Source organism: Salvelinus fontinalis, chromosome 31 (assembly GCF_029448725.1).
Source record: "Salvelinus fontinalis isolate EN_2023a chromosome 31, ASM2944872v1, whole genome shotgun sequence".
In the NCBI taxonomy this organism is placed as follows: Eukaryota; Metazoa; Chordata; class Actinopteri; order Salmoniformes; family Salmonidae; genus Salvelinus; species Salvelinus fontinalis.
The window spans coordinates 46,086,517-46,113,880 of NC_074695.1; the positions used below are offsets into that span (position 1 = coordinate 46,086,517).

At 42.8% G+C, this 27,364-nt stretch overlaps 2 protein-coding genes across 2 annotated transcripts; one reads left to right on the forward strand and one right to left on the reverse strand.

Moving 5' to 3' along the window:
• Positions 1-307: 307 nt before the first annotated feature.
• On the forward strand, positions 308-1,621 carry LOC129830390 (uncharacterized protein SCO4629-like). Its single transcript, XM_055892939.1, has 4 exons — positions 308-443; positions 599-748; positions 964-1,119; positions 1,366-1,621. The coding sequence occupies exons 1-4, from the start codon at positions 308-310 to the stop codon at positions 1,482-1,484; spliced, it is 561 nt and encodes a 186-aa protein (XP_055748914.1). The 3' UTR covers positions 1,485-1,621.
• A 69-nt stretch (positions 1,622-1,690) lies between these two features.
• Positions 1,691-25,845, reverse strand: LOC129830388 (cadherin-13). The gene is made up of 17 exons (XM_055892938.1): positions 25,695-25,845; positions 23,281-23,403; positions 22,920-23,069; positions 9,620-9,764; positions 8,774-8,949; positions 8,558-8,689; positions 8,231-8,416; positions 7,615-7,937; positions 7,126-7,268; positions 6,780-7,007; positions 4,632-4,853; positions 4,345-4,466; positions 4,183-4,260; positions 3,957-4,070; positions 3,812-3,853; positions 3,593-3,697; positions 1,691-3,399 (listed from the first exon to the last, which is right to left on the reverse strand). Exons 1-17 carry the CDS (start codon positions 25,728-25,730, stop codon positions 3,190-3,192), a joined length of 2,535 nt encoding a protein of 844 aa, XP_055748913.1. The 5' UTR covers positions 25,731-25,845; the 3' UTR covers positions 1,691-3,189.
• Positions 25,846-27,364: the final 1,519 nt, after the last annotated feature.

Here is a 27,364-nt window from a genome sequence, read left to right on the forward strand (position 1 = left end):
GTGGGACTACCTTTGTCTGCACCAATTTCTAGAAAAGGCAAACCTTCATATCTGACTGTATATACACATAAGATACATTTTGACAGGATACATTTCAAATGGGATTCAAACTGAATTTTAAGTAGTGTAATGCTACACTCCTTTGGGAAGTCATGATTAGCTCGTCTGGCTTCACCCAAAATAACATCATAATGAACTATCCTCTCTTACGATGATGTCATATTCCATGTCATACTCATAGATTTTCTCTCAGGGTTCTGTAATAATCGATGCTGTCTCCTCTGTTCAAATTGTGTCATAATTATGCATGTTCTCTCAGAGTGATGTCATAATAGGCCTGGGTTGCCATGACGTGCGTGTGGCGGAGAGGTCAGCTGATCTCTTCCTGGAAGGATTGGCTCCTTGGCTGCGTTTCACTGGTTACTTAGGCAACCAGACTGCAGGTCAGCAAGACACTGGGCATCTTTCCCGCTATTTCTGTCTTTCTCTGTCCCTCTTTCTGCCCATGCAAGAAAACACACACACGCATCAACGCACATATACCGCGCTTGTATGTTACAATCCAATGTCTCTCGTGTGTGTGTGTTGCGTGGTCCAGGTGTGTGGACGAGGCCAGAGGCTGACGTGTTCTTGCATGTTGCTCTGAGGATGGGAGTGCCCAGGGGGAACATACTGCTGGAGACAGAGGCCACCAACACTGGAGAGAACATCCGCTTCCGCAGGCTCCTCAAGGAGAATACCATCCCAGGTGAGACTCTCCTCATTACAGACACACCGATGGAGAGGAGAAACACTGTTGTTGGTGTGGCATTATTCTACAACTGAGGTGCAGAGGAGCACAACTGAATCACGGAAACACGTTTTAGACAAGCCGGGATCGTGTTGTTATGCTTATACATAAGGCCTATGTGTATTTTTGTAATTTACCCATTAGTGATTGTGTTTGTCATGTGTCTATCCCAGCCCACAGGGTGATCCTGGTCCAGCAGCCCTTTATGGAGCGCAGGGTTTTTGCTACCTTCCTGCGCCAGTGGCATGACCAGGGGGAACACACGGAATCTCTGCCTCGCCCTCACCCCGCTGTGGCCACTGCCACAGACCTCATCACGTACATGCTAGGTACTCTGTCCGTAATATCAAGACTTGTGTGTTTTTCGATAGAACTTTAGACCATGTCAGATTATTATTCACAGGTCAGCAAGCCTCATCTTTCTCGTGCAGGAATGTATGAATGCATTCAGAATGAAAATATTCTGAAAGTCAGTATTTTTCCATTGCCAACCGTTTTCCCTTGACGCAATGTAGGAATAACAGGCATGAATATGATGCTATGTGCGAGGTGTAAACTTTGTTTGTGTATTCCAGGTGTTCTAGGGAGGATCCGTGACCACCCACAGAAAGGCTTCCAGTTGGAACAGGAGATCACACCCAGGACTCTCTCTGCCTACCAATGGCTCCTGCATGCTGGCTACATTCCCAAGTGAATGCACAACACACACGCCCGTGCATGAATGCCCGCACACACTTCCACGTACGCACACTTGTCCCTGCGTTTTGCTATGTTGATGCTGCTGATAAGTTGGGATGGTTGGGAATTGAACATTAAATCACAGTGAACTTATATTTTGAAAAGATGCTTGTTTCATTGAAACCGTGAATTGAGATGCATGAAAATATACTTAAAACTAAATGAATGTAAAACAGTTACCTTTATTTAGATACCAATAAACACATATAGAATATACATTCAAAGCCAACACCAATACACACAAAGAAATCAACCAGACTTCAGCGCAAAACTTTCAACCCAAGCTTTCACTGGTAATCCAAGCGCACCCCCATGTATATAGATGGGGCTGTTGTGGAACAGGTTGAGGGCTTCAAGTTCCTCGGAGTCCACATCACTAAGGAACTATCATGGTCCACACACATTTGGCATGGCATAGGCCCTCAGATCCTCAAAAATGTCTACAGCTGCACCATTGAGAGCATCTTGACGGGGTGCATCACCGCTTGGTTTGGCTACTGTTTGGTATCCGGGCCACAAAGCGCTACAGAGGGTAGTGTGTACGGACCAGCACATCACTGGGGCCAAGCTCCCTGCCATCCAGGACCTCTATACGAGGCGGTGTCAGAGGAAGACCCTAAAAAATGTCAAAGACTCCAGCCACCCAAATCATACACTCTTCTCTCTGCTACTGCACGGCAAGCGGTACCGTTGCACCAAGTCTGGAACCAACAGGACTCTGAACAGCTTCTACCCCCAAGCTATAAGACTTCTAAATAGTTAGTTAAACAGTTAACCAATAGCTACCTGGTATATCTGCATTGATTCTTTTTGCACTAATCTCTTTTGACTCACCCCATACACTGCTGTTAGTTACTGTTTATTATCTATCCTGTTGCCTAGTCACTATATCCCTACCTGTATGTACATATCTACCTCAATTACTTCGTACCCCTGCACATTGACTCGGTACTGGTAACCCGTGTATATAGCCAAACTTTAATTACTTGTGTATTTATTCCTTGTGTTTTTGTTTTTCATACATTTTGTTCAATTTTTTGGGACTATTTATATATTGTTTCACTGCACTGTTGGGAAGGGCCCGCGAGTAAGCATTTCACTGTTAGTCTACACCTGTTGTTTACGAAGCGTGTGACACATACGATTTGATTTGGGAACCATCACCATAAGCGTCATAGAAAACACTATTAGACTATTCTGACTCAATGTATTTTCTGAAGACTAAAGAGGTAAGAGATGGTGTGGTATTTTCACTGTTAATTCACCTCTAAATTGCAGCCATCACATTCATAAAAGCACAGAGCAAGTCAATGCCATGCAAGTATTTTCCACTACATTTCTACTACTCTGTGTGTGTTCTCAGTGGTAGATTTCATTGTTCTCCTTTCAACACTGAGTTCCATCTTGGTCTTTGTGTTGGTTGATCACTGATCTTCATAGTCCTGTGTGCATTTGATGTTTTTTGTTTAAAAAAAATGACACTGCTTGTTCTTATCCAGATTTTGCAAGAGCAAGTTTGCTGTTCTACCTCATTTGAAGAATGAGTGATCCAGTCCAGTTTATAATCCAGGAGTGCGGCCGGTGACCTAGCCTGTTATGCCAATGCTAACTAGCCAGTCCTGGCAGAGCCTTTTGCCCCAGAGGGTGAGGGCAAGATGGGCTTAGGATGCGCTGAGGTCTGGGGTGTTGCAGAAGGAGGCCAGGGTGTTGAACCTGGGGCCCAGGTAGAGGAGCGTGTCCTGGTCGAAGAGGGTCTCAGGGATGGAGATAGCATCCAGCTGGAGGTCTGTCTCTAGGTCCCCCTCTTCAGCGTAGGGGTGCGGGGCATAGTCCCCCAGCTCCTCTCCTTTAACTTGCAAGGTGTACATCCTCTGGAGAAGGTGGAGGGATGGATGGAAGGAAGGAGGGCGAGATTGAAGTGAATGTAGGAGAGTTGTGGTCACAATAAGGTTAATCCACAATGAATAAAACAGTTCAACTAGTACATCAAAAAAATCACAATTAGATTTTTTTTTACTTCATTGATTACAGCCATGACTGTTTGTGACTGTTGCACATTGTCACCTGATTCAGTAGGGTCATCAAGTTCCCGGATTTGTTGAGATAATTATCTTCTTCCCATGAGGAGTATCTTGTTCTTGTCTTCATTGATCTGCTCACCATTGACCCCTGAGTGATGAGAAACATAATATCACTACACAGAACACACACACACACATACAACCAACACAATGCAACATTAGTAAAATGAAAGTCTCATAAAAAATTGAAATTTTGAAATACCTGTTCATAATAACCATTGGAGCGTAGTTTTGTGGGCGCACTCTGAAACATGTTAAATGTTGCTGTAGTACAGTGTCACTGAGAATTTAATTGACAGGACAAAAATGTATAAAGGTAGTAGATTTATTTGATTGCTATAGCCTACCTTGCGCAGGGAGGTTCCTCGTTGAAACTGTCCCTCTTGTTGCTCTTGGTAGGAGGAATACTTGGAATAGCCTGAACGTACCGATGCTCGCATACTGGCTGACTTCTGTACAGCCTGGGAAAATATATAACATTTACTTGTCATGGTTAAACAGTTTTCCATTTGTCAAATATGCCCAGTATGAACCAAAAGAATAACGGTAATTGAATATTGCAGGTTTCCTAACCGACATCCTGTGGATTGGTTGAAAAGCAGCTTTTGTCTCCACCTGGCTGTCCACTTGGAGCATGGGAGCCGTAGGCACCTGGGATCAGAAACAGCACATCGTATGATGTAGAAAAGCCATTTCCAGAGATGAACATGTGATAGTAATGTTGTCCGTGGTTACCTTGCAATCAGTTCCTGGGATCTCAATGTTAGATTTGAGCAGATGTTCTCCAGAGATTTCATCTACAGGGATCAGCTTCAGATCTCTCTTACAGGTCATCAGGAGGGCCAACAGTACAACACCTAGGAGGGTACACACACATTTTGATTAGATACAAATCTTCCTTCACACTAACCTGTGCTGTTCTAAACGTATTTAGTGGGAGCCAATTTGCCAAATAAACACTAGGTGGCGATGTAGGCCAGTTTGTCCATTCCACCAAACACAAGACTCAAAAGGCCAAATACCTAGTAGTAGCAACATGGCAGCGAGGACAACCCCTACAGCACTCTCTCCAATCTTGGTTCCAGTGACCCTGCGCATGCGGCAGCTGGCCACCCTGGAGCAGTCACACACGGTGACCGACAGGTTGTGGAGGGCACCCTGACCCTGCAGGTCAAACACCTTCAGCAGCAGGTTGTGGTGACCTGCGTACACTGTGTTCTCCTTCACCAGTTTCACTGTGTAGCCTGGAGGAATGTGTAGTGAGAAAGAGAGATAGCAATAGCATTAGTTTAGCTAGTTGAGGGCTGAATGAAGTATAGGCCTATAGTATGGAGAGACTTATGCCACATTCACATGCGAGTCGGAAATAGAAAACGCTGACATTTCTGACTTGCTAACTCGTTGTAGAAAGATGATTCCGAGTGTTCCACTTGGGAAGTATCAGAATCAACCAATAGGAAGCTCTATGCAAATAACTTACATTGATTTGAACTCTGAGGTTACGAGCATGTCGACGTGGCCTTAGGCCTTCTTGTGCAAAAGCTACAGTTGAAGTCGGAAGTTTACACACACTAAGGTTGGAGTCATTAAAACTTGTTTTTTAACCACTCTACAAATTTCTTGTTAACAAACTATAGTTTTGGAAAGTTGTTTAGGACATCTACTTTATGCATGACACAAGTCATTTTTCCAACAATTGTTTACAGACAGATTATTTCACTGTATCACAATTCCAGTGGGTTAGAAGTTTACACACACTAAGTGGCCTGTGCCTTTAAACAGCTTGGAAAATTCCAGAAAATTATGTCATGACTTTAGAAGCTTCTGATAGGCTAAATGGAGGTGTACCTGTGGATGTATTTCAAGGCCTACCTTCAAAATCAGTGCCTCTTTGCTTGACATCATGGCAAAATCAAAAGAAATATGCCAAGACCTCAGAAACAAATGGTAGACCTCCACAAGTCTGGTTCATCCTTGGGAGCAATTTCCAAACGCCTGAAGGTACCGCGTTCATTGGTAAAAACAATAGAACGCAAGTATAAACACCATGGGACCACGCAGCCGTCATACCCCTTGAAGGAGACACGTTCTGTCTCCTAGAGATGAACGTACTTTGGTGCGAAAAGTGCAAATCAATCCCAGAACAACAGCAAAGGACCTTGTGAAGATGCTGGAGGGAACAGGTACAAAAGTATTTATATCCGCAGTAAACCTAGTCCTATATCGACATAACCTGAAAGGCAGCTCAGCAAAGAAGAAGCCAGTGCTCCAAAACCGCCATACAAAAGCCCGACTACGGTTTGCAACTGCACATAGGGACAAATATCGTACTTTTTGGAGAAATGCCGTCTGGGTTATGCTTGCAAGCCGAAGAACACCATCCCAACCGTGAAGCACGGGGGTGGCAGCATCATATTGTGAGGGCGCTTCGCTGCAGGAGGGACTGGTGCACTTCACAAAAGAGATGGCATCATGAGGGGGGAAAATTATGTGGATCTATTGAAGCAACATCTCAAGACATCAGTCAGGAAGTTAAAGCTTGGTCGCAAATGGGTCTTCCAAATGGACAATGACCCCAAGCATACTTCCAAAGTTGTGGCAAAATGGCTTAAAGACAACAAAGTCAAGGTATTGGAGTGGCCATCAAAAAGCTCTGACCTCAATCCTATAGAAAATTTGTTGGCAGAACTGAAAAAGCGTGTGCGACAAACCTGACTCCGTTACACCAGCTCTGTCAGGAGGAATGGGCCAAAATTCACCCAACTTATTATGAGAAGCTTGTGGAAGGCTACCCAAAATGTTTGACCGAGTTAAACTATTTTAGGCAATTCTACCAAATACTAATTGAGTGTATGTAAACTTCTGACTCCCTGGGAATGTGATGAAATAAATAAAAGCTGAATAAATATCACTCTCTACTATTATTTTGACATTTCACATTCTTAAAACAAAGTGGTGATCCTAACTGACCTTAGACAGGGAATTTTTACTCTGATTAAATGTCAGGAATTGTGAACAACGGTTTAAATGTATTTGGCTAAGGTGTATGTAAACTTCCGACTTCAACTGTAGGTATGTAGAGAGTTCCATATGGGCTATATGGAATAACGTATTATGAATGAGAGGTCAGATAGAGTGTACGAGACATTTATTAGGAGGAAAACCTTTACCGCTGTCGGGGGCAATCCTCCACTTGCCCTTGACATCGTCCCCTTGGAGTTGGAAGTAGAATGGTCCGCTGTAGGGTTCTCCATCCCGGTCGTAGGCTGTGATGTTGACCTCGCTGTGCTCATCTGAAAGACACATGTCCATGGTGGCCATCTCAAGCTCCGGAAGGTTGTCATTCTGGTCCTTTAGGTGGATGTTGAGCGTTCCAGTTCCGGTCATGGGAGGCTGGCCTGTCAATCAGAGAAACTCGCAACTGACACATGCTGGCGGTACTGTGGATGATAGTGTTATTTCACTGATTTTGGTATAATTTACTGTATTGGAATAGTACTTTTTAATAGTTCTTACCGTCGTCAATAGCAAACACTGTCACTTGATAGACATTGTCCTTCACATAAGGTGACTCTCGGTCTAAGATCTTAGTTGTGGTTATTTTGCCAGTCATTGCGTCTACTGCCACACAGTCACAAGGGTCCTTTCCTTTCACGTACCTACAAGACATGGTTTGGGCATGTAAGATGTGATTTCGACTACAGGTCTAGCAAAAGGTTGGCTTGGTTGGCCTGATTGGCTTCAAGAGCGTGCATCCTCACAACATATGATCTAGGTATGAGACTTTTAGTAGAATTTTTATAAAAATCAAGAAGGATCTGTGGTTTGAGGTCAAATTAATTCGAGGGATAAACTGGTAATGAACTGTAAAAATAATTGTCATGGAGAACTGGGCTAAATTCCCCGTCTAGCTTGATAAACAGTAGGATGTGCTGCAGAACAGTACAGTAGGAGATAGAACAGAAGTCCCACTGAAGGGTGGGTTAAATGCATCCCCAGTCTTACTTGAAGGTGTTGGCATGGCTCCTGTCCAGATCGATGGCAGTGAACGTCTCCAGGTACCAGCCCACCTCCACATTCTCCTCCACCGTCACGTTTTTGATGGCATAGGGGAAGATGGGCGGGTCGTTGACGTCCTCCACCGTGACCGTCACCTGGCGGGTGGGCAGCAGGGGCGGTTTGAGGCCGGTCAAAGATGCCCCACCTGTGGTGACCACATCCCACAGGTCTGTGGCAGGACGACCTTTGACCTTACAAGAGAAGTAGGGCGCTTCGTTCTCTACACTGACTGACAGGTTCCTCTGAGAGCCATCCTCGTAGTCCAGAGGCTACCAGGAGACAGAGGGAGAATGTGGGTTACGGAAGGATGATTTAGTGTTCAGTCAAACAAATGGATACACGGATATGATTATTGCAACCACATTTATGAGCACAGTTCATCAGATACTACTACAACTAATACTACAGGTCTGCTATTAGTTTGATTGCGACAACAACAACAGCAACAAAAATATGATTAATAGAACAACAGTAAAAATGTAAATTGCAGATAATCTGAAAGTCTCACATGACATACATGATCTTATTTAGGAGGCATTAACTTATTTGAAAGGTAACAGACCTTTTTAACAAACAAGACTCCTTCGTTGGTGTCTGGATCAGTGGTGATTCTGAAGTTCTGGTCCTTGTCTCCGTGGATAGTGTATTTGGCCTTCCAGGCTTCAGTACCTTTGGTATCTTGGTCTGAAACCTGGAGCCGAAGAATTGGCACATCACCGCTGTCTCTCTCCTTGATGCTTCCTGCACCCTGAAATAATATAATATCCCAGGAGGATGGAGCATTATAAGAGGGATATAGTTGCGGTTCCGGAGATTCCTTAGTATATTTGAACAAATACCTCCACCACATCTTGTGATGAAGTGAAGAGGATAGAATTATTTTGCCCACCGTTTGCCCAGTGAAGACAGGCAAATGGTTGTTTCCGTCCTCTATATTGATGATGTTTGTACAGGTGCTGGAGAGCTGAACCACCTCTCCACGATCTTTAGCCTCCACCAGGATGGTGTATTTCTCTGATTTCTGAAGTGGATGATTGAAACAATCACACTATAGATGAAAGTTAACGAAATAAAAATGATAGACATAAATAGAGGCACCTCTTACCTCGTGCTCCAGACACCCTTTGAATTTGATGATTCCAGTCGAACCACTTTGCTCAAGGAAGAACTCCAGGTCGTCTGGGGGTGTAGGGGTGATGGAGACCATCTTTAGGTCAAATGTGCCGTTGTTTGTCCTGCTTTGATCTTTATCTGTTGCCACTACAGCTGTCACGAAATCTCCTGATATGAGAGGAAACAGAGAGTTATGGTTTCAGAGGCCCCAATTCAACCAATCATAGTTAAAGCACAACCACACCGCAGGTTCACTCAAAATGTTTACTCTGTGTGTGTCGCAGCAAAATCCGTCATCAATGTCGGCAATTTGTGTCGATTTTAAAGTAACTGTCTGTTTAAAAATCTCACTTTTACAAGTGTATATGCTGTTAACTCATACAGAAATAGTGTTGTTGACTCAGCCGAAACTCATATGTGTGGCCAAATAATAAATTGGAGAAAGAAACACTTAAAAAAACATCTCAAAAGAGACTGCTTCAAAAATGCTTGTTATTTCCTCATAGAGGTTGATGTCATCCTCCATATTTAATGACCAGCATACGCCCACACCATTCTGTTGTTGGGGTACGTCCACACCATTCCAACACAGAACAGTTGCTTTTTAACATACTTTAAAAAATGAAAGCTATTTCCCTCATATTGTAAATCATTATAGTTCATATTTCAAAGAACACTTCACAGTTACTTTAACAATACATCGTAAACATTCTGAGTGAACACACACAAATGTGGTTTTCCTTTATCGGCAATAAATAAAATGACGACAGCAAGAATAAAAGAAAAAAGAAAGAAAGAAAGAAAAGAAAGAAAGACACAAACAAATCAAATATTTTACCTTGTGAGGTAGACTCTTTCAGGTTGACGGTGTAAGTGTTCTTTTGGAAAACCGGTGGGTTGTCATTGATGTCTAGAATCTCCACCTCCACTCCCAGTCGGGTGTCCAATGCATTATTGGATGTATCTCTGGCCTCAAATGTCAGCTGTAGTCCCATGTGATAAGGAAGATGTGAATCAATCCACCAATCAACCAACCAACCAATCAATACATCCACCAATCAATACATCAAGCAAACTATTAAGCAATCAAGCAATACATTTAATAAAAACTAAACCAAACTAAAATAACACAACGCAATACCCATACAGAAAAAAATACATTTCAATATATTTCATGTCATGTAAAATGTATTTCCAATACATGTAGATACATTTGGGCCATAAGCAAAAAAGAAAATGCTCAACCAGAAGCGGCACTCCTAGTGGCCGGGGACTTTAATGCATGTCACATGTGCAACAAGAGGAAAACAAACTCTAGACCACCTTTACTCCACACACGGAGACGCATACAAAACTCTCACTCACTCTCCATTTGGCAAATCTGACCATAATTCTATCCTCCTGATTCCTGCTTACAAGCAAAAAATAAAGCAGGAAGTACCAGTGACTCACTCAATATAGAAGAGGTCAGATAACGTGGATGCTACGCTACAGAACTGTTTTGCTTTTCAGCACAGACTGGAATATGTTCTGGGATTCATCCAATGGCATTGAGGAGTACACCACCTCAGTCAGGCAATAAGTGCATTGATGACCGTACGTACATATCCCAACCAGAAGCCATGGATTACAGGCAAAATCCGCACGGAGCTAAAGGCTAGAGCTGCCGCTTTCAAGGAGCTGGACACTAATCCGGACGCTTATAAGAAATCCCGCTTTGCCCTCAGACGAACCATCAAACAGGCAAGCATCAATACAGGACTAAGATTGAATCCTACTACATCGGCACTGACGCTCGTCTGAGGTGACATGGCTTGAAAACTATTACGGACTACAAAGGGAAACCCAGTCATAAGATGGCCAGTAACGTGAGCCTACTAGATGAGCTAAATGCCTTTGTTGCTCACTTTGAGGCAAGCAACACTGAAGCACGCATTAGAGCACCAGCTGTTCCAGACAACTGTGCGATCACGCTATCCGATGTGAGCAAGACCTTTAAACAGTTCAACATTCACAAATACGGATTTCCAGGACATGTACTCAAAGCATGCGTGACCAACTGGCAAGTGTCTTCACTGACATTTTTAACCTCTCCCTGACCAAGTCTGTAATACCTACATGTTTCAAACAGACCACCATAGTCCCTGTGCCCAAGTTAGGGAAGATAACCTGCCTAAATGATTACCGCCCCATAGCACTCACGTCGGTAGCCATGAAGTGCTTTGAAAGGCTGGTCATGGCTCACATCAACACCATCACGCCGGAAACCCTAGACCCATTCCAATTCGCATACCGCCTCAACAGATCCACAGATGATGCAATCTCAATCACACTCCACAAATCCCATTTCCCTATCGGACATAAGGAACACCTATGTGAGAATGCTGTTCATTGACTACAGCTCAGCGTTCAACACCATAGTGCCCTCAACTTATCACTAAGCTAAGGACCCTGGAACTAAACACCTCCCTCTGCAACTGAATCCTGGACTTCCTGACAGGCCGTCCCCAGGTGGTAAGTATAGGCAACAACACATCTGCCACACTGATCATCAACACTGGGGCCCCTCAGGGGTGCGTGCTTAGTCCCCTCCTGTACTCCCTGTTCACCTACAACTGCATGGTCAAGCACGACTCCTACACCATCATTAACTTTGCTGACGACACAACAGTAGTAGGCCTTCACCAACAATGATGAGACAGCCTATAGGGAGGAGGTCAGAGACCTGGCAGTGTGGTGCCAGGACAACAACCTCTCCCTCAATGTGAGCAAGACAAAGGAGCTGATCATGGACTAGAGGGAAAGGGGGGCTGAACAGGCCCCCATTAACATTGACGGGGCTGTAGTAGAGCGGGTCGAGACTTTCAAGTTCCTTAGAGTCCACATCACCAACAAACTATCATGGCCCAAAGACAGTTGTGAAGAGGTAACGACAACACATTTTCCTCCTCAGGAGACTGAAAAGATTTGTCATGGGTCCCCAGGCTCTACAGAGGGTTGTGCGTACGGCCCAGTACACCCCTGGGGCCAAGCTTCCTGCCATTCAGGACCTATATACAAAAAACATTATGTTACTTGTCACATAAACCTGTAAACAACAGGTTTATACTAACAGTGAAATGCTTACTTATGGGCCCTTGCCAACAATCCAGAGAGATATAACATTGAGAAATAATAGAAAAGTAAAACATGGAATAATACACGTAATGATAAATACACAACGAGTAACGATAAAAGACATGATCCGAAAATGTGGTCGGAGGTTCCGTATGGAGGGTGTGACGCAATTAAGGAGCCTCCGGAGGCATCCATAGGCTAAGTTTAGCTGTGTACTGCATCACCGTGTAGCTCCCACTTTTTTTTTACAATGTGGAAGTTTTGCACTAGTTTTGCATTGACATGATTGGTCGACGGTAGCTGGGGGCAGGAGGTCCTGTATAAACACAAGCTCACTTCCTTGACAACATCTTCCACAACAACGCTGCGCCGCTTCGTGAAGTGCAAGAAGTATGAATGCAGACGTCGAATTGGCCATGCAGCACCTTTAACTTGGCTATATACATAGGGTACCAGTGCCGAGTCATTTTACAGGGGTACGAGGTCATAATTAAACTAGATACAGTTGAAGTCGGGAAGTTTACATACACTTAGGTTGGAGTCATTAAAACTCATTTTTCAACCACTCCACAAATTTCTTGTTAACAAACTACACTTTTTTGCAAGTCGGTTAGGACTTCTACTTTGACACAAGTAATTTTTCCAACAATTGTTGACAGACAGATTATTTCACTTATAATTCACTGTATCACAATTCCAGTGGGTCAGAAGTTTACATAAACTAAGTTGACTCTGCCTTTAAACAGCTTGGAAAATTCCAGAATATGATGTCATTGCTTTAGATGCTTCTGATAGGCTAATTGACATAATTTGAGTCAATTGGAGGTGTACCTGTGGACGTATTTCAAGGCCTACCTTCAAACTCAGTGCCTCTTTGCTTGACATCATGGGAAAATCAAAAGAAATCAGCCAAGACCTCAGAAAAAAATGGTAGACTTCCACAAGTCTGGTTCATCCTTGGGAGCAATTTCCAAACGCCTGAAGATACCATGTTCATCTATACAAACAATAGTACACAAGTATAAACACCATGGCACCACGCAGCCGTCATACCGCTCAGAAAGGAGACACATTCTGTCTCCTAGAGATGAACGTACTTTGGTGCGAAAAGTGCAAATCAATCCCAGAACAACAGCAAAAAGACACCAATTTCTTTAAGAATTTATTTAAACAATTAAAGCAAATTTACCAACATTTCTGAAAATGGATATATAGTGTTTTGCAGTGGTGTAAAGTACTTAAGTAAAACTATTTTAAAGTACTACTTAAGTAGTTTTTTGGGGTATCTGTATCTTTACTATTTATATATTTTTTGTTTTACTTCACTACGTTCCTAAAGAAAATAACTTTACTCCATACATTTTCCCTGACACCCAAAAGTACATTTTGACAGGAAAATGGTCCCATTCACACACTTATCAAGAGAACATCCCTGGTCATCCCTACTTCGTCTGATCTGGCAGACTCATTAAACACAAATGCTTAGTTTGTAAATGTCTGAGTGTTGGAGTGTGCCCCTGGCTATCCGTAAATAAAAAATGTAATAAAATTGTGCCGTCTGGTTTGCTTAATATAAGGAATTTGAAATGATTTATTCTTTTACTTTTGACACTTAAGTACATTTTAGCAATTCCATTTACGTTTGATACTTAAGTATATTTAAAACCAAGTAGCATTTTACTGGGTGACTTTCACTTTCACTTGAGTCATTTTCTATTAAGGTATCTTTACTTTTACTCTCAACTTTTCAAGTGTCTCTCTTCAGTTGAATTAAGTAATGAGAGATTGGGCACTGTTTTTCTATATTTTTATTTACATTTTTATTGATTGAAACAATACACCGTACAACATTCCACAATATGTCAATGTATAGGTCTAGGTCTTGTGTTTCAAATGAATATTGTTATACAGTGGATGGTTAGCGGTGTTACGGTGTGCTGTGTTCGTAACCAAGTGGAGAAAACCCACTTGAATGGCCCTCCAACTGGTATTTACTAGTTAAATCATCTATGAATCACCTTGTGATGGGGAATGGAAACTAGTTGTATACAACAGGGAGGGTCAATTGAAAGCAAAATTCACTTGTTAAAACATTTCTAGCCTGTCTCTCTATGGGTTACAGGTTTGACGTGTTACGTTTGACCCGCTCAGTTTTTCACGACAAAGCAACAGAAAATGGCCAAACAGAGTAGAACCTGCTCACCTGCTTTTACACTATGGTGTGACTATTAGATGTTCAATGTTTCTTTTGAAAGAAATATTTAAAAACGAATAGTTTCACCATATTAAAATGAAAGAGGTTGACCTTAAAATGAAGGACAGATGTAAATTATTCACTAATCACATGAAATAATCTTCAGAAATCACTTTGTCAAAGCAATGAAATAACGAAGGCTTTCCAATAATGGTATTTTATATAGTTGTATTTTGGGAGGTTAGTGGGTTAAATTCTTCCTAGGTGTCACAGAGGGTTGCAAATGTAGCAAGTGAGCAAATGAGATGAGAACTTGTTCTCAACTAGCCTACCTGGTTAAATAAAGGAAAAAAGAAAAAAAAAGAAAGGGTGTACAGAGGGATGTCAAAATGCAGAATTTTAAATACTTTAGCAGGTCTTTATTCACATTGAGAATCTGATTTATTTAATTCTCCATGTGGTCTATATTAAACGGCACTTCATATAACATAACATGCCTTTAAAATGCAACATTGTTGCAGTATTTCTATTTAACACATTCAAGGGACTCATTTCGTGGAAAGACCCAGTGCAAGTTAAGTTCTGCCAGTTGGACGTTGGTTGCAATGCTCTCGTCAAGTTTTTTTGTTTAGTTGTCATGTGCACATGAAAGACATGGTGTCACTACATGACCTAATGTTTGTAATCATTTCGTAGTCATTTTGACCAAATATTTTGTAGTGGCGGTAGCCTATTAAAATACTTGGAGGTGTGGCTGGTTGGGGGCGTGGCTGGCTGGGGTCGTAGCTTTGGCCCCATGCTTTTTGGCCTCCCATGAGACCTGATTGTCATGCCTGTTAATGTGTTATGTGTTCTGCAATTAAAATGGCCTACTAAAGTTGAATTGTAAAGACAGTCACCATTTTGTTACAATAAGATTCGGCAAATGTTTTGTATTTGCCATGCATTTGAATAATAACTACATTTAAATGCATGTTGGAATATATGGCAAATACACTGCTCAAAAAAATAAAGGGAACACTTAAACAACACATGTAACTCCAAGTTAATCACACTTCTGTGAAATCAAACTGTCCACTTAGGAAGCAACACTGATTGACAATAAATTTCACATGCTGTTGTGCAAATGGAATAGACAAAAGGTGGAAATTATAGGCAATTAGCAAGACACCCCCCGAAACAGGAGTGATTCTGCAGGTGGTGACCACAGACCACTTCTCAGTTCCTATGCTTCCTGGCTGATGTTTTGGTCACTTTTGAATGCTGGCGGTGCTCTCACTCTAGTGGTAGCATGAGACGGAGTCTACAACCCACACAAGTGGCTCAGGTAGTGCAGTTCATCCACGATGGCACATCAATGCGAACTGTGGCAAAAAGGTTTGCTGTGTCTGTCAGCGTAGTGTCCAGAGCATGCAGGCGCTACCAGGAGACAGGCCAGTACATCAGGAGACGTGGAGGAGGCCGTAGGAGGGCAACAACCCAGCAGCAGGACCGCTACCTCCGCCTTTGTGCAAGGAGGAGCACTACCAGAGCCCTGCAAAATGACCTCCAGCAGGCCACAAATGTGCATGTGTCAGCATATGGTCTCACAAGGGCTCTGAGGATCTCATCTTGGTACCTAATGGCAGTCAGGCTACCTCTGGCGAGCACATGGAGGGCTGTGCGGCCCCACAAAGAAATGCCACCCCACACCATGACTGACCCATCGCCAAACCGGTCATGCTGGAGGATGTTGCAGGCAGCAGAACGTTCTCCACGGCGTCTCCAGACTCTGTCACGTCTGTCACATGTGCTCATGTGCTCAGTGTGAACCTGCTTTCATCTGTGAAGAGCACAGGGCGCCAGTGGCGAATTTGCCAATCTTGGTGTTCTCTGGCAAATGCGAAACGTCCTGCACGGTGTTGGGCTGTAAGCTCAACCCCCACCTGTGGACGTCGGGCCCTCATAACACCCTCATGGAGTCTGTTTCTGACCGTTTGAGCAGACACATGCACATTTGTGGCCTGCTGGAGGTCATTTTGCAGGGCTCTGGCAGTGCACCTCCTTGCACTAAGGCGGAGGTACCAGTCCTGCTGCCGGGTTGTTGCCCTCCTACGGCCTCCTCCACGTCTCCTGATGTACTGGCCTGTCTCCTGGTAGCGCCTGCATGCTCTGAACACTACGCTGACAGACACAGCAAACCTTTTTGCCACAGTTCGCGTTGATGTGCCATCGTGGATGAACTGCACTACCTGAGCCACTTGTGTGGGTTGTAGACTCCGTCTCATGCTACCACTAGAGTGAGAACACCGCCAGCATTCAAAAGTGACCAAAACATCAGCCAGGAAGCATAGGAACTGAGAAGTGGTCTGTGGTCACCACCTGCAGAATCACTCCTGTTTTGGGGGGTGTCTTGCTAATTGCCTATAATTTCCACCTTTTGTCTATTCCATTTGCACAACAGCATGTGAAATTTATTGTCAATCAGTGTTGCTTCCTAAGTGGACAGTTTGATTTCACAGAAATGTGATTGACTTGGAGTTACATTGTGTTGTTTAAGTGTTCCCTTTATTTTTTTGAGCAGTGTATATTGCTAAGAATGTATTTTGAAATATATTAAATACATTTTCCAATGTATTTAAAATATATTGTGATATACATTTTACATACATTTATATATTCATTTGAAATACATTCCGTAATATACATTGGAATGTACACTGAACACAAATATAAACACTACATGTCACAATTTCAAAGATTTTTTTGAATTACAGTTCATATAAGGAAATCAGTCAATTGAAACAAATTCATTAATCTTTGACTGGGGATACAGTCATCTGTTGGTCATGAAAACTGTACCTTAAAAAAAAGTTGTGCTGTGGATCAGAAAACCAGTCAGCATCTGGTGTAACCACCATTGCCTCATCTAGCGTGAGTTGATCAGGCTGTTGATTGTGGCCTTTGGAATGTTGTCCCACTCCTCTTCAATGGCTGTGCAAAGTTGCTGGATATTGGCGGGAACTGGAACATGCTGTCATACAAGTCGATCCAGAGCATCCCAAAAATGCTCAATGGGTAACACGTCTGGTGAGTATGCAGGCCATGAAAGAACTGGGACATTTTCAGCTTTCAGGAATTGTGTACAGACGTGGGGATGTGCAATATCATGCTGAAACATGAGGTGATGGTGGCAGATGAACGGCACGACAATGGGCCTCAGGATCACATCACGGTATCTCTGTGCATTCAAATTGCCATTGGTAAAATGCAATTGTGTTTGTTGCCCGTAGCTTATGCCTGCCCATACCATAACCCCACCACCATGGGGAACTATGTTCCCAATGCTGTCTAACATCTGCCCAGTACAGGTGAAACCGGGATTCATCTGTGAAGAGCACACTTCTCCAGCGTGCCAGTGGCCATCGAAGGTCAGCCTTTGCCCACTGAAGTCGGCTATGACGCCGAACTGCAGTCAGGTCAAGACCCTGGTGAGGACGACGAGTACTCAGATGAGCTTCCCTGAGATGGTTTCTGACAGTTTGTGCGGAAGTTCTTCGATTGTGCAAACCCACAGTTTCATCAGCTGTCCAGGTTGCTGGTCTCAGACCATCCCGCAGGTGAATTAGCCAGATGTAGGTCCTGGGTTGACTTGGTTACACGTGGTCTGCAGTTGTGAGGCTGGTTGGACGTACTGCCATTTTCTCTAAAATGACATTGGCCTACTGTGACGTATTGAAATGAACTTTCAATTTTCTGGCAACAGCTCTGGTGAACATTCCTGCAGTCAGCATGCCAATTGCACACTCCCTCAAACTTTGAGACGTCAAATAAAATCAAATGTTATTGGTCACATACACATATTTAGCAGATGTTATTGCCGGTATAGCGAAATGCTTGTGTTCCTAGCTCCAACAGTGCAGTAGTATCTGACAAGTCACAACAATACACACAACTCTAGAAGTAAAAGAATGGAATTAAGAAATATATAAATATTAGGAGGAGCAATGCCGGAGTGGCATTGACTAAAATACAGTAGAATACAATATATACATATTAAATTAGTAAAGTCGTATGTAAACATTATGAAAGTGACTAGTGTTCCATTATTAAAGTGAACAGTGATTCCATGTCTATGTACATAGTGCAGCAGCCTCTAAGGTGCAGGGTTGAGTAACCGGGTGGTAGCCAGCTAGTGATGGCTATTTAACAGTCTGATGGCCTTGAGAGAGAAGTTGTTTTTTAGTCTCTCGGTCCTAGCTTTGATGCATCTGTACTGACCTCGCCTTCTGGATGATAGTGTGGTGAACAGGCCGTGGCTTGGGTGGTTGATGTCCTTCCTGTGACTTCGGGTGCTGTAGGTGTCCTGGAGGGCAGGTGTTGTGCCCTCGGTGATGCGTTGGGCACCACCCTCTGGAGAGCCCTGCGGTTGCAGGTGGTGCAGTTGCCGTGCCAGGTGATGATACAGCCCGACAGGATGCCTCTCAATTGTGCATCTGTAAAAGTTTGTGAGGGTCTTAGGGGCCAAGCCAAATTTCTTCAGCCTCCTGAGGTTGAAGAGGCGCTGTTGTGCCTTCTTCACCACACTGCTTCTGTGTGTGGACAATTTGAGATTGTCAGTGATGTGTACGCAGAGAAGCTTGAAGCTTTTCACCTTCTCCACTGCCGTCCCGTCGATGTCGATAGGGGCATGTTACCTCTGCTGTTTCCTGAAATCCACGATCAGCTCCTTCTTTTTGTTGACGTTGAGGAAGAGGTTATTTTCCTGACACCACTCCACCAGGGCCCTCACCTCGTCATTGTTGGTAATCAGGCCTACTGCTGTTGTGTCGTCTTCAAACTTGATGATTGTGTTGGAGGCTTGCGTGTCCACGCAGTCATGGGTGAATAGGGAGTACAGGAGGGGGCTGAGCACACACCCTTGTGGGGCCCCCGTGTTGAGGATCAGTGTAGTGGAGGTGTTGTATCCTACCTTCAACTCCTGGGGGCGGCCCGTCAGGCAGTCCAGGACCCAGTTGCACAGGGAGGGGTTCAGACCTAGGGCCCCGAGCTTAATGATGAGCTTGGAGGGTATTATGGTGTTGAAGGCTGAGCTATATTCAATGAACAGCATTCTTACATAGGTATTTCTCTTGTACAGATGGTATATGGCAGTGTGATAGGGATTGCATTGTCTGTGGATCTATTGGGGCCTTATGCAAATCAAAGGGTTGTCAGGGAAGGTAGGTTGTCAGGGAAGGTAGAGGTGATATGATCCTTAACTAGCCTCTCAAAGCACTTCGTAATGACAGAAGTGAGTGCTGTGGGGCATAGTCATTTAGTTCAGTGACCTTTGCTTTCTTGGGTACAGGAACAATAGTGGCCATCTTGAAGCAAGTGGGGACAGCAGAGTGTGATAGGGAGAGATTGAATATGTCCGTAAACACTCCAGCCAGCTGGTCTGCACATGCTCTGAGGACGCGGCTAGTGATGCTGTCTGGGCTGGCAGCCTTGCGAGGGTTAAAACACCACGAGTAGTTAATCTTTAAACATACACAACTGCCTTTTTTCTTCCAGGACAGTTCTTTATTCCTGTCTGCGTGAGGTACTGAGAACCTAGCTGGCTGTATGGACGGGGACAGTTTATCCGGAGAGAGCCATGATTCTGTGAAACAGAGCATGTTACAGTCCCTGATGTCTCTCCTGATCTACTTTATTGTCCAGAGACTGAGCAGTAGCGAGTAATATACTCGGAAGTGGTGGATGGTGTGCAGGCCTCCTGAGTCGTACTAGATGTCCACTCCAAATACCTCTTCCCCGCCGGGGGCATCTTGGAGCAGCTTCTGGGATAAGTTCAATTGCCCTGGGGGGTACGAACAAAGTCGTATTCCTGGTTATTGTGTTGTGTGACAAAACTTCATATTTTAGAGTGGCCTTTTCGGAGGATCTCCTTCCAGAGTGACATCAGGGACTGTAACATACTCTGTTTCACGGAATCATGGCTCCTTCTGGATATACTGTCCCCGTCCATACAGCCAGCTGGGTTCTCAGTACATCGCGCAGACAGGAAGAAAGAACTGTCCTGGAAGAACAAAGGCAGTTGTGTATGTTTCATGATTAACTACTCGTGGTGTGATTGTGACACCATACAGAAACTCAAGTCCTTTTGTTCACCCGACGTTGAATACCTCACAATCAAATGCCGACCGTATAACCTCCCAAGAGAATTCTCTTCAGTTATAGTCACAGCCATGTATATTCCCCCTCAAGCCGATACCAGGACGGTCCTCAAGGAACTACACTGGACTTTGTGCGAACTGGAAACCACATGTACTGAGGCCGCATGTTTTGTAGCTGGGGATTTTAACAAAGTAAATTTGAGGAAAACGCTACCTATGAACACATTGACTGTAGTACTCTTGCGGCAAAAACACTTAAGCACTGTTACTCCCTCTTCTGAGATGGCTACAAGGCCCTCCCCTTCTTTCAGCAAATCAGATCACGACTACATTTTTCTCCTCCCTTCCAATAGGCAGAACCTCAAACAGGAAGTACCGGTGCTAAGGTCTGTTCAACGCTGGGCTGACCTATCGGAATCCATGCTTCAAGATTGTTTTGATCTGGACTAGGATATGTGGCAGCAGGTAGCCTAGTGGTTAGAGTTTTGGACTAGTTACCGAAAGGTTGCAAGATCGAATCCCTGAGCTGACAAGGTAAAAATCTGTCGTTCTACTCCTGAACAAGGCAGTTAACCCACTGAAATGTGTAATTTCATGCTGTTTAACCTGTTGGGGATGGGGGCGCTGTTTAGACTATTTATGCTAATTGGGTAATTTTTGAAACGGCTTCCCACAAAATCCTTGATCGTACAATATGCATATTATTATTATTATTGGATAGAAAACAGTCTGTAGTTTCTATAGGAGTTGAAATTTTGTCTCTAAGTGGAACAGAGCCCATTCTACAGCAATTTCCCTGACATGGAGTCAGATTTGAGAAATGTTGGCCACTGTTCTGAAGTCAGTTAAAAGGGCACTGTTATTGCTATGACTATACGGACACTTCTTACGTCTTCCCCTGGATGCCTTTACGTGATGACGATTCCAATGGGGTCGATTGCGCGTTCACAGGCCCTATAAATTAAAAAACCCTGTAGCTAGCAAGTCTTTCCTTGGTGCGTAACGCGCGTGCTGGACACCGACCCGCTCCTGTTCCAAGCGTTAGTTTAGCCTGTTATATTTCTCCGGTCATCTTTTCACTCGTTATAGGAGTTAAAAACATCATAAGGTAGTTAATTTAAAGCGTTTTATAGCAATTTATATCCGTTTAGTGCGATTTTGGGACATTTATTTTTGAAACGATGTGAATAGCCGGGCACGCTTTTCAGTTCATCCCGAACGCAGTTGGCATTTCCACATGGCAAGAGGACAGCTTTCCACCAAAAGACGATTACTCCCAAGAAAGGATCCTTTGCCCAAGATACTGATGGAAGAACAGCTCAAGGTAGGACATTTTTATTATGATAAATCGTGTTTCTGTCGAAACATTTTAGTGGCTTAGGACGCCATGTTTTTTGACGTAGCTTCGCTTGGCGCAAACTGTATTGAAAAGTAAGGATAAATTAAAAAATGTAATTCCGCAATTGTATTAAGAATTAAATTGTCTATCAATCCCTGTCCACCCTATATTTTTTAGTCACGTTTATGAGTATTTATGTATAAGAGTAGATCACTGTCTAAGTGGCGCAAGGACATTTTTCTGACCAGCTTGTCTACATTTCACATTGTCTAACCATGATTTTGGTGGCTAAATATAAACATTTGCGATCAAACTCTATATGGATTGTGTAATATGATGTTACAGGAGTGTCATCGGAAGAATTCTGAGAAGGTTAGTGAAAAAATTAATATCTTTTGGCGATGTTGACTTTTATCGCTCACTTTGGCTAGAATCAATGCTGGGCTGCTATGTGCTATGTGCTATGCTAATATAACGATTTATTGTGTTTTCGCTGTAAGACACTTAGAAAATCTGAAATATTGTCTGTATTCACAGGATCTGTGTCTTTCGATTCGTGTATGCTGTGTATTTTTACGAAATGTTTGATGATTAGTAAGTAGGTAAACACGTTGCTCTAAGTAGTTTTTCTATTCCATTTGTGACGGTGGGTGCAATTGTAACCTATGCCATCTACCTGAAATATGCACTTTTTTCTAACAAAACCTATCCCATACCATAAATATGTTATCAGACTGTCATCTAATGAGTTTTTTTGTTGGTTAGGGGCTATAAATATCTTAGTTTAGCCGAATTGGTGATGGCTACTGGTGTTGGTGGACAAATAAAAGATGGTGGATTATGCTAATGTGTTTTTAGGTAATAGATGTACATCTTTACATATTGTGTCTTCCCTGTAAAACATTTTAAAAATCGGACATGTTGACTGGATTCACAAGATCTGTGTCTTTCATTAGCTGTATTGGACTTTAATGTGTGAAAGTTAAATATTTAAAAAAGATATTTTTTTGGAATTTCGCGGCACTGGTTTTTCAGTGGGGGGGGGGGGGGGGGGGGGGGTGTGCCGCTAGCGGCACGCTGATCCTAGACAGGTCAATCAGCTTCTTGATATGCACAAAATATGTAGAGAAATAAGCTTTTTGTGTATATGAAACATTTCTGGGATTTTTTATTGCAGCTCATGAAACATCGGATTAACACCTTACATGTTGCGTTTATATTATGTTCAGTGTAATTAAAATGTATACAATTAGAATTGTTTCAAATAAATGATTTGGCCAATTGTAAATGTTATTAAAAAATATATTTGAATTGTCTTTTTTTATGGTTAATGAGTTCCATTCTTTCCCACCTTAAGCTTCTGGTAAAGCTCGTAGTCTAGTTCTCCATGAACTAGGATATCTCCAGTGTCTGTATTGATAGACAGTTTTCCTTTGGGGTCCAGATCAACCCCTTGACCGTGTAGATGGAAACCCACACGGAACGCCTTCTCAACCTGAATCTGAAACAAAACATCCATTCAGTGCATGACTTTGTGTGTTTGCGTATGCGTGCACGCATGTGTGTGCATGTGCACGCACCCGTGTCTGTCCGTCCGCCTACTTGTTCGACTGTGTGTGCGTGTGTGTGTGTGTGTTTGAATCAATGCACATGTGATTACAAAGAAAAAGGAGGCATCTCCCTCTCGACAAAAGAGTGTGATCTTTACTTACTTTCCCCAGTGCATAAGGATAAGGTCCGGGCCTCGCCTCTTCTATCTTAAAAGAGTCTACAATCCAGGTTCTCTTCTGTCGATGCAGTAACTCTTCAGAGGACACACTGACAATCCCCAGACACTGCAGAGCAAACCAGACAGGAACAGATGCATTGGTTAAAAAAGGTATTTCCTTGAAAGGTGAGCTTGTCTCTATTGTGAGTAGGGGCTCAATAAGGTACGGTTAAAGTGTACATAAGAATGAATGGGACTGAAAGCCATGGGAACGTAAAGACATTTAGCTGAGCTCATCTCTCCATCTCATTCTCTATATATACACATTTATATACACTACCGTTCAAAAGTTTAGCGTCACTTAGAAATGTCCTTGTTTTTTAAAGAAAAGCACATATTTTTGTCCATTAAAATAACATCAAATTGATCAGAAATACACTGTATTTGACATTGTTGATGTTGAAAATGATCATTGTAGCTTGAAACGGCTGTATGTAGGCGTACAGAGGCCCATTATCTGTAACCATCACTCCTGTGTTCCAATGGCACGTTGTGTTAGTTTATAATTTTAAGAGGCTAATTGATCATTAGAAAACCCTTTTGTAATTATGTTAGCACAGTTGAAAACTGTTGTGCTGATTACAGAAGAAATAAAACTGGCCTTCTTTAGATTTGTGGGTTTTGTGGGTTCGATTACAGACTCAAAATGGCAAGAAACAACTTTCTTTTGAAACTCGTCAGTCTATGCTTGATCTGAAAAATGAAGGCTATTCCATGTGAGAAATTGCCAAAAAACTGAAGATCTCGTACAACGTTACACACAGTATAAGCACCATGGGACCGCGCAGCCGTTATACCGCTCAGGTAGGAGAAGCGTTCTGTCTCCTAGAGATGTACGTACTTTGGTTCAAAAAGTGCAAATTAATCCCAGAACGCAAAGGACCCTGTGAAGATGCTGGAGGAAACAGGTACAAAAGTATCTATATCCACAGTAAAACAAGTACTATATTGACATAACCTGAAAGGCCGCTCAGCAACTAAGAAGCCACTGCTCCAAAACCGTCATAAAAAGCCAGACTACAGTTTGCAACTGCACATGGGGACAAAGATCGCACTTTTTGGAGAAATGTCCTCTGGTCTGATGAATCAAAAATATAACTATTTGGCCATAATGACCATCGTTATGTTTGGAGGAAAAAGGAGGAGGCTTGCAAGCCGAAGAACTCCATCCCATCCGTGAAGCACGGGGGTGGCAGCATCATGTTGTGGGGGTGCTTTGCTGCAGGAGGGACTGGTGCACTTCACAAAATAGATGACATCATGAGGAATGCAAATTGTGTGGTTATATTGAAGCAACATCTCAAGACATCAATCAGGAAGTTAAAGCTTGGTCGCAAATGGGTCTTCCAAATGGACAATGACCCCAAGCATACTTCCAAAGTTGTGGCAAAATGGCTTAAGGACAACAAAGTTAAGGTATTGGAGTGGCCATCACAAAGCCCTGACCTCAATCCCATAGAAAATGTGTTGGCAGAACTGAAATAGCGTGTGCGAGCAAGGAGTCCTACAAACCAGATTCAGTTACAACAGCTCTGTCAGGAGGAATGGGCCAAAATTCACCCAACTTATTGTGGGAAGCTTGTGGAAGGCTACCCAAATGTTTGACCCAGGTTAAACAATTTAAAGGCAATGCTACCAAATACTAATTGAGTGTATGTAAACTTCTAACCCCCTGGGAATGTGATGAAATAAATAAAAGAAGAAATAAATCATTCTCTCTACTATTATTCTGACATTTCACATTTTTAAAATAAAGTGGTGATCCTAACTGACCTAAGACAGGGAATTTTTACTATGATTAAATGTCAGGAATTGTGAAATACTGAGTTTAAATTTATTTGGCTACGGTGTACGTAAACTTCCTTCTTAACCTGTATTTGTAGGATTACACTTTTTCAATGCATAAGCCACCAGATGTGGTAAAGGTCATGCATTTAGTTTTTTTGTACATTCAAGAACAGTTTAAGACCATAAACGGAGGCCTGTGGTGACTGAAAAGCAGTCTGGAGCTCTTCAACAGCCTGAACCAGAGAAGGAGCACATGAGTGCAAGACTGTATATTGGTTACTAAACCCTGCTAAAAAAATATCACAATTCCAGATTTCGCCCATCTTCCAGACCCAAAGATCTAAAGCACTATATATTCAACAAGAAATGCTGAAACTCTGGTTACTTAATCAGTATGATACATTTGATTTAAATATGCTATTCAAATCCTAGTCTGAATGAACACAGAAAGTCCCATCCCAAACTGTATCCAAGTAAATGGTTGAGCATGATAAGCCACGGTGTCTGTCTGCACATCAATCCATTGACCCTCTATTCAACAGATGATTGACTTCAAACATCAAACCTTACCAGTGTCATGAGCAGACAGGTACTTCTAGTCCCCATATTGTATCCAGATGTGTGAGCTGATATGGTACTCCAATGCCACAGAGTGTAGGCTTGTCCCTAAATACAGTACAGACTCAGTCCACCTGAGGTGGAAACACAGCTGAAGAGACGTGTCCTGGCTCCGGCTACAGCATTTATGGGCGGGAGGGCAAGCGCAGGCTGAAATGGGTGATGTCATACATAGCTGAGCAATTCAAAAACCCTGCAGTAGGTGGGTGCAAGCTGACACCTGGTTTTAGGCAGAAGTGTGTAATACGGATTTGGTGGGTGCATTTAATTGTCCTATTTCACAAATGTTCAAGTGTGCTATACAGTACGTATGTGTGAAATGGAAAATTGCTTTTTTCCATATCCCCACTGAGACACCCTCAGAGGTTGGTCATGGCCAGCCATTATCAACAGCAACCCTGCAGGAATTACGGTTAAGTGCCTTGGTCAAGGGCACATCAGCAATTGATTTACCTTGTCGGTTCAGGGATTCATACTAGTGACCTTTCGGATACTGGCCCCAACGCTCTAACAGCTAGGCTACCTGCTGCCTTACCTGCCGTGTGTATGTATTTGTATTTGTATTTGCATTTATTATGGATCACCATTAGCTGCTACCAAGGCAGCAGTTACTCTTCCTGGGGTCCAGCAAAATGAAGGCAGTTATGCATTTTTAAAACCATTACAATTCATTCACAACAGATTTCACAACACATTAAGTGTGTGCCCTCAGGCCACTACACTACTACTACTTACAGCACTAGTCAAACGTTTAGACACACTTACTCATTCAAGGGTTTTTCTTTATTTTACTATTTTCTACATTGTAGAACAATAGTGAAGACATCAAAACGATGAAATAACACATATGGATTCATGTAGTTAACCAGAAAACAAATCAACATTCATTTTATATTTGAGATTCTTCAATGTAGCCACTGCCCTGTGTAGGGTGCCGTCTTTCGGATGGGACGTTAAACGGGTGTCCTGACTCTCTGAGGTCATTAAAGATCCCATGGCACTTATCGTAAGAGTAGGGGTGTTAACCCCGGTGTCCTGGCTAAATTCCCAATCTGGCCCTCAAACCATCATGGTCACCTAATAATCCCCAGTTTACAATTGGCTCATTCATCTCCCTCCTCTCCCCTGTAACTATTCCCCAGGTCGTTGCTGCAAATGAGAACGTGTTCTCAGTCAACTTACCTGGTAAAATAACGGTAAAATAAAATAAAAAATAAAAAATTTCAATTAACAGGTGTGCCTTGTTAAAAGTTAAATAGTGGAATTTCTTGCCTTCTTAATGTGTTTGAGCCAATCGGTTGTATTGTGACAAGGTATTGGTGGTATACAAAAGATAGCTCTATTTGGCAAAACACAAAGTTAACTGCACTTGAATGAACTTATCCTCTGCAGAAGAGGTAATGTCATGTCTTAAAATCATCCTGTCATTGATCTTTGATTATTTGAGCTGTTCTTGTGTGTGTGTGTGTGCGTGTGTGCGTGCGTGCGTGCGTGTGTACTTCTGGTACTTGTGAGTACCAGAAGTCCTCACAAAAATAATAAACCAACTAAAATTCAGAGAAGTGAGGACATTGTGTCGGTACTCACTTGTTAAAAGGATATTTTAGACTTAGGGGTTAGGT